Source organism: Sphaerodactylus townsendi, linkage group LG17 (assembly GCF_021028975.2).
Source record: "Sphaerodactylus townsendi isolate TG3544 linkage group LG17, MPM_Stown_v2.3, whole genome shotgun sequence".
Lineage (NCBI taxonomy): Eukaryota > Metazoa > Chordata > Lepidosauria > Squamata > Sphaerodactylidae > Sphaerodactylus > Sphaerodactylus townsendi.
In genome coordinates, this window is record NC_059441.1 from 6,866,694 (window position 1) to 6,877,576 (window position 10,883).

At 56.5% G+C, this 10,883-nt stretch overlaps 1 protein-coding gene across 2 annotated transcripts; it reads left to right on the top strand.

Annotated features, from left to right (window-relative positions):
* The first annotated feature begins 2,109 nt into the window (after positions 1-2,109).
* LOC125424436 (class I histocompatibility antigen, F10 alpha chain-like) lies at positions 2,110-7,768 on the top strand. 2 transcript variants are annotated; one of them, XM_048481663.1, is made up of 7 exons: positions 2,110-2,286; positions 2,642-2,911; positions 3,750-4,025; positions 5,170-5,454; positions 6,084-6,164; positions 6,880-6,912; positions 7,365-7,768. In XM_048481663.1, exons 1-7 carry the CDS (start codon positions 2,172-2,174, stop codon positions 7,433-7,435), a joined length of 1,131 nt encoding a protein of 376 aa, XP_048337620.1. In that variant the 5' UTR covers positions 2,110-2,171; the 3' UTR covers positions 7,436-7,768. The 2 variants fall into 2 exon arrangements, with proteins under 2 accessions (XP_048337620.1, XP_048337621.1); XM_048481664.1 differs by having other exon boundaries at positions 2,645-2,911.
* Positions 7,769-10,883: the final 3,115 nt, after the last annotated feature.

Consider the following 10,883-nt stretch of genomic DNA (forward strand, 5'->3'; position numbering starts at 1 on the left):
CTGTGCCGCGCCCGCCCTAAAGTGCAGCCCCGCAAGGGAGGCCAAGTCACAAGCCTTTATTGGCATAAAATAAACATACAAAATCAGCATACAAAATTTGCCCATTATTGCTCACAATTGTAGACACTGGTAAGGGAGGCCAAGTGCCCACCTCCAGGCCACTAACTAATGTATCTCGTGCTGGGCCGGGGCAGGAAAGCTGTCTGTCTTGGCAGAGGGTCTTCTGCCACCCCCACCCCCCCACCCCAAGCAGGAATCTTCCATAGATCCCTCTGTGATCCTCAGCTTTTTCAGATGCCTCCAAAATATCTGAACTCCCCCCCCCCCGAAAAACACAAGGGTGCACCTGAGACAAGCACCTGTCCAGGTTCACCAGACCTGGTATCATAAATAGGGCACCTCAGCTCACCCTCTGGAAGTCCTCAACCCCACAGGCCTGCATTCGGGGAGCGGGACCTCAGAAAGACCGTTCTCTCCCAGCTGGCAGGCTCCCCTTCCAGCAGCTCGCCCCACTGAAGCCCCCCAACCAGCATCTCCTTCTATCAGAGGTAGGGAACCTGCGGCTCTCCAGATGTTCAGGAACTACAATTCCCATCAGCCCCTTTCAGCATGGCCAATTTGCCATGCTGGCAGGGGCTGATGGGAATTGTAGTCCCTGAACATCTGGAGAGCCGCAGGTTCCCTACCCCAGCCTAGATTCTTCTGTGATTTTCTTGTCAGCAGCAGCCAGACCCCTCCAATGTGTCTGAACCTCCCCAGCAAAGAAACACAAAGGCTGAGCTGAGGCTACAGAGTCCCCAGGACCACCCCCCTTGGCATCCTAGGCCCGCGGCGCTTTTCCCTGCCCTGGAAGTCAGTAACCCCACAGGGCCTACATTTGGGCCTGGACACCCCCAAATGACAGCCCACCCCCGCTTCATAGAGCCTCTTTCCGCTGCTGCCCCAACAGGAATCTTCCTCTTGATTCCTCTGTGATTTTCAACTCTTTTTGTCAACGGCAGCCAGACCCCCCCCAAGTGTCCCCCCCCCAAAAAAAGAACCACACACACACACACACACACAGAGGCGCAGCTGAGGTGAACGTCTCCCCGGGACCACCATATGTGGTATAATAAGCCAGCACAACCCCCCCCCCCCGAAATCTTCCACCCAACAGGTGCCCACAGGGGGCTGCAGGAGGGGAGAGACCCTCCCAGCGGCTGGCCACACGCACGAGGAAAAGAGGCGCCTTCTTGCCCCGGGCTCTTCTGGGATTTCCAGCTCTTTTTGCCAGGGGCAGCCGGTAGGCAGAGCCCCCCCCCCCCCCACCCGCCCCTTCCTGCAGGACCGCCAGGCCTGGGATCATGGAGCAGCACCCAGGCCCACCCCCAGGAGGCTCCAAGGCCGCCCCTGCGTGGCTGAGGGTGCTGCTGCGCTGGGGGGCTGGAGCGGGTGTGGGGGTGGGGGTGGGGGTGGGGGTCGCGGCACATGACCAGACAGGGAGGCCCCTCGGAGACGTCCCGCTGCTCCCTCCCTCCATGCAGGCGAGCCTCGTCCCGGCGACTTCCCGCTCTTTTTCAAACGTGTCTGACGCCCCCCCCCCCCCAGTTCCCCACTCGAGGTCCGCGGGGTGGGGGGGGGAGGGCCTCTTCTTGGCTGGCCCGTGGTGGGCGTCTGGCCGGGGTCCAGCGGGGGTGGAGCAAGGAAATGGGGGGCCTTTTACTTCCTGCAACCCCCCCCCCGCACCCCTAACCCCTCCCCCCCCGCCAGCGTCCACTGCGACCTTCAGGGCCGGTGCTCGTGGGGAGGGGTCCTCCTGGGCTCCGGCTCTTCCCCCGCCCGCTGTCCTCAGTCGGCGGCGACTGCCTGTTTTCCCCAGCGGGGCGGAGGGCTCCGGCCAATCAGGGAGCGGGGGGTGCCTCAGGCCGCCAGCTGATTGGTGGCCCGCCCGCGGCCAAGGCGCAGACAGGGTGTCCCCCAGGCGACCCCTCCTCCGCGTCATCGTCGTCGCCTCCCAGGGGGCGGGGCTAGCCCTGCGAGGACTTCCCCGTCCCGGGGCTCTGATAGGCTGGCGCGGCGTCCCCGAGCGGGGGCGGGGGCGGGGCCAGGGGCGGCAGGAGAGCCCCGCCCAGGACTGCCTGCCTGCCTGCCCGCCGCGCACCCACCCAGCGGGCGGGGACTCCCCGGGGGAGATGCGCCGCCGCCTCCGCCTCCCCCCGCCGCGGGGGGGCTGCTGGGGCTGGGGGTGGGCGCTGTGTGCCGCGGGGGGGCTGCTGCTGCTGCTGCTGGGGCGCGGCTGCTGCGCGGGTGAGTGCGCGAGGCGAGCGAGCGCGGCCGGCCCTGCCAGGCTGGCGCGTCCGGCGCCCCCTCCTCCTTTGGGGCGGGCAGGGTGCCCCCCCCGCCCGGCTGCTTGAAACGTCCCCCGAAGGACGGGGGCGCGGGGGGGGGGGCTTCCTGGGAGGGCGCCCCTGGCCCGGCGGCGGCACCTGCTGCTCCTTGGAGGAGCCCTTCCGGGCGTCCGGCGCGTGACTGGCCGGCCCGGGCGAGCAAGGGGGCGTCGCGCCCGGCGGGGGGCGGGGGGGGCAGGCTTCGCTCCAGGGGGTGCCGCCGCCGCCGCCCACCTTGCCGTGTGGTTCTCCCCCCCCCCTCCCCGCCCCCGCAGCAGGCTCTTCTGCGCACTCGCTGCGCTACTTCTTCACGGGGGTGTCGGAGGCGGGCCGGGGGCTGCCGGAGTTCGTCATCGTGGGCTACCTGGACGACGAGCGCTTCGTGCTGTACGACAGCCAGACCCGGCGGGACGTGCCGCAGACGCCCTGGATCCAGGAGGTCGAGAGGGACGACCCCCGCTACTGGCACTGGCAGACGCAGCTCTCCCGCAACTGGGAGCTCTTCTTCCGCGTCAGCCTCTGGAATCGCCACAACCAGAGCCGCGGTGAGTGCGTAGGTGGGTGGGTGGGTGGGTGGGAGGGAGGGGGGCACACTCCCCCGCCCCCGCCCCCCCTGGAGGGGCACTCCCTTCGCAGCCCCCCTTTCCCCCCACCCTCCCTCAGGCTGCCAGCCAGGGGCAAGGAAGGAGCAAGGAGGCCTCCCCTGGAGAGAGGGGGGCGGACACACCTGTGCTTCTGCTGGTGGTCAGGAAAGGGGGGGGGTTATTTTTCAGCTTATTACAGGCATGGAAGATACACGCAAGGATCAGCTGGCAATCCCCCCCCCCCCCAGCAGAGTAGATGGTTGTGGCTCAGCTGGCAAAGGAGTGCCTTGGTGGGCAGAAGAACAGGCGGACCTCCAGAAGACACCCCCCCCTCCAAAATGCACTGGGCACCTTCCCTTTGCTGGGGGGTGGGGGTGGGGGTTGTCCCACACCAGTTGCTGGAAGAACTGGGCTGGCTCATGGGCAGATTCTTTGTGTGGGAGCCATTTTGTCACGGTTACACTATTTTAACAACATAACAGGAAACAGGAAGGCTTACAGCTGCGGTGTTTGCGAAACCGCACTTTACTACAGCAAGGACCGGAGTGGGTGGGGGGCTTAAATTGGGTTTTCTGTCACCTGCCCTGAGACCACTTTGGAGACAGGTGGCATATAAGTAAAATAACAACAACGACTTTTTGCTCTAGCTCAGGGGTCTCTGGCCCTTGACTATCTCCCCCTTCTCTTTCCTCATCCTGAAAGTGGGGTGAGAGACCACGGGCCCCCTCCCGTGAGAGCAGAGGGGTGGGAGACCTGACCCCCAGCCACCGCCTCGTGTCACTTGGGCTGCCTCATGCAGGATTCCACACCTGGCAGTGGATGCACGGCTGTGAACTGAGCAAGGAGGGGCACAAAAGGGGCTATTCCCAGTTTGCCTACGATGGCAAGGACTACCTCAGCTTGGACAAAGAGACCCTCACCTGGACAGCAGCCAACAGCCGGGCCCAGGTGACCAAGCGGAGGTGGGACGCCGACAGAGTCTGGACCGAAGGGCGCAGGAACTTTGTGGAGGGGCGCTGCGTGGAATGGCTGCAAAAGTACCTGGACTTTGGGAAGGACACCCTGCTGCGAAAAGGTGAGCAGAGAGGGAACAAGGGCGGCAGCGGCGGCGGGGGGGGGGGGGCATGCCAGTGGTGAAGCCACCAGAGGACAGGGGGGTGCGTGACGCACTGGGTGTACCATTTCTAATCACATGGGGGGGCGGAAAAATCCCCCTTGCGGCGCACCACCCCTCTTACTTTTAGGAATGGAGCAGGCCAGAAGCCTGCCTGCGTTGTCTGGGCCTGGTGGGAACTACATTTCCCAGGGGTTCCTGGGAAATGTAGTTCCCACCAGGCTCAGGCAATGCGGGCAGGCTTCCGACCTTCTTCTCCGGCCTGCTCCTCTCCTAGAAGTAAGTGGGGGGGCGGGGTGGGCGCAAAAGCCAGAGTGTGCACCGGGCGCGCTCTGGTCTAGCTACGCCTCTGTGTCACGCTATGCCAAGGCTGAACCACAGTGGAGGGGGGGGGGGGGAAGGGAGTATACACCTTTGGGAGTGTCTGCATCCATGCCACAGCTACAAGGGGCAGGAAAACTGCATGTTTGTTTATTGCCCCATTTGTTTGCAAATGGAAAATGAGCGCACTAGAGACAAAGGTAAATTATAACTTTTCTCGTGTATCTGCCCGTCTTCTGGTTGCAGGGATTGAAAATAAACCTAATTTATTTTGTGTAAAAAATCCAAAGCAACATTCAAATGCACAACTTCTCCCTTAAGGGATACTCTAAATTGAGCAGCCTTAGACTTGCAGCAGCTGAATTCATTGCAGGGCAGACGGTACCCCTGCTTTCAGCTGCGTGGACAGATCAGACCCGAAGGCCGGGCTGCCCACTTTCAGATGGCAGATACGGAGGGGGGGGGCATATTGACCTTGCCCTGATGTCCTGCCTCCTAAACCCCACCCCCCATTTGAGTCACCAGTCTCATGGGCTTGTCAGGAGGATTCCCTTCTGCTTTCCACCAAATAATGGAGGGGGGGCGCCTTGGGCAGTTCATAGGCCCATCTATGCGGGCCTTCTCAATGCTGCCAGCTGGTCATTCCCCTCCCCAGGATGCTTCAAAGGGAGGTTGTGTTCACTGAGGTCTGGCGGGGGGGGGGGGGGTTGGTTTACCGCTGCACAACTGACCACCACTGGGAAGGGATGGCATTCACACACCCCCACTGCCCTTGCCTTCACAGAGCCTCCCGTGGTGAGGGTGGGGCGCAAGGAGGGCTACGACGGCTTGGAAACCCTCACCTGCCGGGCCCATGGCTTCTACCCCAAGGAGATTGAGGTCACCTGGAAGAAGGACGGAGAGGTCTGGCAGCAGGACACTTTCCACGGGGGGGTGGTCCCCAACTCGGACGGGACTTACCATACCTGGATCAGCGTCACGATTGACCCGAAGGACCGGGCCCGCTACCGCTGCCACGTGGGACATGATAGCCTGCAGGGCCCTGTGGAGGAGGCCTGGGAGGAGGCTGGTGAGTGTCTTGGGGGGGGGTCACCTCAGGAGGGACTGTGGGGGGGCATCCTTCTCCACGGTGCAGGCTTTCAGCAGCAATGGCTGGGTGTATTTTTTGAAATAAAGCTGAGAAAATCCTCAGCTTGAACACAGAGGAGGGAGAGGCAGGCAGCTCTGTTCACCCGAAGGAGGGGGGTCGGAGCTCCAGTTTACATTCATGGCTTGTAGGGAGGGCTTCATGGAAAAGCCGTCTGTCTGTCTGTCTGTCTGTCTATCTGTCTGCTGTACCGCAGAATGTCCCTATTTCTACTAAATCCAAGCAATGACTTGAAAAGAAAGGGCTAAAGGAAGAAACGTCACAACTGTATAAAAACTATTAAATTGAAGTGTAATAAAAAAAATCTCAGCTATTATTTCAGGCCAAGAAAGCTGTTGTGGAGGATGTGTTGTCGAAGGCGTGGAGGAGGAGTTCTGGCCTCTGGTGCCAGTGTGGAAAAGGCCCTGCTTTGTGTACTCTGCAGTCTCCAAACTTGCCCAAGTTCTGCGTGGGTTCCTTTTCCCTGCCCCTCCCAGCCTTCCTATCAGCCTCTGCTCTGATCCAGGAGAAGGGGAATTCCTCTCGCCCACTTGTTCCTTTTCCCATTTCAGTCTCCGCGTGGCCCATCGTGGGGGGCCTCTTGGCGGTTGCAGCCGTGGTTCTGCTAATGGTCGGGGTCATCTCCTGCACCAGTAAGTGTGCTGTGAATTTTTATTATTATTATTATTATTATTATTATTATTATTATTATTATTATTATTATTATATACTGCTCCATCCCCAAAGGGCTCTGGGCGGTGTACAACATAAAACAGTATATATAAAATCAGCATGAATATAATTTCCAAAAACACACTTAAAACAGTAATTGTTTCCAGAAGCGTCTCACGAAACCTAACTTAAACTAAAACTTAAGCTTAACCCTCCTAAAAAGGAGGAGGGGGGGAGGTAATGGGTCCTGATGACATTGAAGACCCAGGAAGTAATGGGGGGGGGCACACTCAGCAGCTGGTCTCTCCAAAGGCCCGGTGGAACAACTCAGTCTTACAGGCCCTGCAGAAATCACCATTAGCTGGTCCACTGCCTGGGGGGTGGCCTCTTACTGGCCCAGGAGTTAGAGAGTGCCAGATGCATCACCACCTGGGAGGGTGGCCTTCCTTCCTTCCTTCCTTCCTTCCTTCCTTCCTTCCTTCCTTCCTTCCTTCCTTCCTTCCTTCCTTCCTTCCTTCCTTCCTTCCTTCCTTCCTTCCTTCCTTCCTTCCTTCCTTCGAGATTGCTCAGGAAAAGTTTGGAGGAGCAGCCGCCAGGCAGAGTTCAGGGCTTGGGAACTCTGCCTCCCTGCAGAGGGTGGGAGTAGATGACCTCAGGAGGCCTCTGCCTGCTTTGACGTGGGTTCTATCCCTGCAGGGAGAAGAGGGGAGGACTGCACTGCAGCACCCAGTGAGTATCGACTGCTTCTTTGAAAAGGTGCCCCGGGGGGAGGGGGGCGCAGGGGGTAGGACCTCTTGCCTGCGCTTTTGGGGAGCTCTGCTGTGTCCACTCAGCCCAAGTTTGGCCAGGTTTGGGAGGGGACGGCCTTCGCTTTCTCAATTGGTTGGAAATGGCCGAGGGTGGGGCTGGCCAAGGCAGGTGGAAGACACGGAAGCGAATGAACCCGGCAGCCGTCTGGGTTAGCTGCTGCTCGTCATGCTCTTCAGACAGCCAGAGATCTGGAGGAGGTCACAGGTTTCCTTCAGTTCATTCTAGCCTACTTTTGCTTGCGTGCCTGATGAGGGCTTCACCCCCCCTCTTTGGTGAAAGAGGACCGTCTACTTTGGAGAAAGAATACGCAGCGGAAGGGGCAAATCCCAGCCCACCCTCCTGACTCCCTCTTTCTCTCCCCTCTTTCCCAGGAAGCGACAAGGAGACGGAAAACTTCACCACGGGCGTAACTGAGCACTTTTCAAATAGTGAGATATTGTGACTGGCACCGTGCAGAGGTTTTGCGTTCCTTCAGTCCAGACTTGCAGTTTCTCCTGGAGCTCCAGAAGCAGCCAGCCCTTAAGAGTGCAAACATTGGTCACAGACTATTTACCAGGCTTGCTGTGTGTGTGTTGGGGGGGAGGGGGGGTGTTTGGCTTTTTAAATGTATTGACTACTTGTAGTGTTCTTTTGGGAATTCTGCCATCAGTAGAATTTTGATCGGGGTTAAGTTTTTTACACGTACTCTGTGACTGTATAGCTTTGCGAAGCGTTTCAGGTGCTTTTTCCTGAGCGGAAAAGCAGCGATACAAATAAATTTATTTATTTATTAAAACATTTATACCGCGCTTTTCTCACGGTTCGAGGCAGGCGAGTGCGAGGGAGCCATTCTCGCAGGGGATGGAAGCCAAGGTTGGGGCTTGGGGTCCTTCCGCTGGCTCGTGCATGTTCTGCAGTGCAGGGAAGGCGAAGGGCACAAGTGAACTGTGGAGGGCCCAAGAGGAGCCCCCCCAAAAAAAACTGGGGGGAGGGGAGAACACAAAGGCAAAAATCCTGCATCACCTCCACCACTCCACCCTGCTGTGGTCTGGGCAGTCTCGGGTTGAAGAATGGCTATTTCTTCGATGCATAATACAGGTCTCAGCAGGGGGTGTAAATAGCAAAGCAACTACCAACCCCCCCCCCCACACACACTTTCATTGGCCTGTCCCCATCAGAGGATTTCTGAAGCTTTTACCAGTGCTCTCCCCTCCCTTTCCAGCTTGTCTTAAGAACATAAGAACAAGCCAGCTGGATCAGACCGGAGTCCATCTAGTCCAGCATTCTGCTACTCGCAATGGCCCACCAGGTGCCTTTGGGAGCTCACATGCAGGAGGTGAAAGCAAGGGCCTTCTGCTGCTGCTCCTCCTCCTGAGCACCTGGTCTGCTAAGGCATTTGCAATCTGAGATCAAGGAGGATCAAGATTGGTAGCCAGAGATCGACTTCTCCTCCATCAATCTGTCCAAGCCCTTTTTAAAGCTATCCAGGTGAGTGGCCACCACCACCTCCTGTGGCAGCATATTCCAAACACCAATCACACGTTGCGTGAAGGAGTGTTTCCTTTGATTAGTCCTAATTCTTCCCCCCAGCATTTTCAATGGATGCCCCCTGGTTCTAGTATTGCGAGAAAGAGAGAAAAATTTCCCTCTGTCAACATTTTCTACCCCATGCATAATTTTATAGACTTCAATCCTATCCCCCCTCAGACGTCTCCTCTCCAAACTAAAGAGTCCCAAACGCTGCAGCCTCTCCTCATAAGGAAGGTGCTCCAATCCGTCTTCTCCAAGATTAGGGGCCAGCACCCCACCCCCCCACCCCAAAACTGTCCAGGAAAGGCTCTGCACACCCTCCAGGAGATAGGCCCTCTGGCAGGACCAGCTTTTACACAACAGCCCGTTACAATTCTCTGGGGAAAGGGCCAGAATACACCCCCTCACTGAGGCAATTCTTCAGGCCACAATTCACACGAGAGGACAACTCATCTAGATTCTGTGAGGGGCAGGGTTTGATTTTTGCCTGGTGGGGGGTTGAAGAATCCCGGGGGAGAAAGCGGCTCCTCCGCCCACCTGGCTGCATTTTCCTCAGCCCCCCCCCTTTAAGAAAGCACTTCTTGGATCCAGTTTCATATAAAATGATTTATTGTTTCTGAAAACATTAAAAAACAAATTTGAGCACTTCCAATAAAAAAATTAATTGAACTGCTACGGCAATACCCAACGACTGTCATTTCAGCAGTACGACAGACAACATAACACTGGGGGGTGGAGCGCGGGGGGGGGGGGGACCAGACTGTGCACTCAATGAAGGAGGGGAGGCGCGGGGGCGACCACTTTTTCTTTCCTTAGAGAAAGCACGGGGGGGGGGGGGTTCGAGTACAAGACTTGATACCGACTTCAACAGCACAACTTCCTTCTTTTCGTTCAACGGTCAGTGCTTTTTTTTTCTGCAAATATCTGCAAATGCTTCACTTCATGAATTCTTATCATGAACCAACGATGCAAAAAAGGGTTTTTTTTCCCAACACCGGCGCAATAAAACTAATAAGAGAGAAAAGAACATAGTTAACAATAACTAAGCAGAAGTAGTAAACGTTTCAAAAAAAAAAGGTAACTAACTGGTGACTCAGCTATGCTTGCCTGGTAAACCCAGAACCAGTCCCCAATACAGCGCCAGAGAGAGAGAGAAAGAGAGAGAGAGAGAAAGCGAGCGAGCGAGCGCGCAGTGGTTACAGGAGTCTACCTAGCACTGTACAAGGTAAGCCAAAGAACGCTCATGCAGGCGGGTGATCCGGTATTAACACGGTGAGGCAAACAAAACATTTTTTTTCTTCTTTTTTTTTCCTGCTGTAATATTCTCAGGTAAGAGAACAAGAAATAGAAATATCTCATTGAGATCAAATGCATGATTGCTACATAAGACAATTTTACCTGTCATTCGGATGACATTTTGCCTTTTAATAGTGAAAACACGTTAAAAAGTTTTCTGTAGTCGTTTGTTTTCTCTTTTGTCTCTGGGCCAGACTGGTTGCATTTATCCTAAGGAACGTGCCTGCCACAGTTCAACAGAAAGGGGTGGGGTCAGTGCAATGGACGGCCCCGCCCCTCCGAAAAAAGTCCGATGGGCTTGCCAACCAAATCCAGAATACTGTCCAGGAGTACAAGTCCAGCCATCAAAAGTTGCTCTCAACTTAACTCTCAAGAATGTAAACAAGGTCAGAACTGCCTCTGCTCTGGGGAACCCTCCCACCAGAGGCGTAGCTAGGGGAAATGGAGCCCGGTGCAAAAATCTGAGTTCCCCCCCACCCCATGAGTGGCCACTGTGATGCTGGAATCCACCCCCAAACAGCATCACTTTCAAGGGTGTTTAAACTAGGGAGCCCAGATTCTCCTTTTAAATCTACCTTAAAGGGAGAATCTGGGGTCCCCAGTTAAAACAACATTGAAAGTGATGATGTTTGGGGGTGGATTCTCCCCACCCTGAAACAGCATCACTTTCAATGTTTAAACTTGGGACCTCAGATTCTCCCTTTAAATCCATGCCAAAGGTAGATTTAAAAGGAGAATCTGGGGAAATTTGGGGGGGACCTGCTGTCAGGGGTGCAATTGTTAAGCTAGCAGCACCAAACTTTCAGGGTATCTTTGGGAGACTCTCCTGATGATACCACCCAGGTTTGGTGAAGTTTGGTTCAGGGGGTCCAAAGTTATGGACCCTCAAAGGTGTAGCCCTCATCTCCTATTAGCTCCCATTGGAAACAATGGGGGACGGGGGCACCCCATTTGGGAGTCCATAACTTTAGACCCCCAGAACCAAACCTCACCTAACTTGGGTGGTATCATCAGGAGAGTCTCCCAAAAAATCCCTGAAATTTTGGTGCTGCTAACCTAAAAACTGCCCCCCCTGCAGGCCAAAA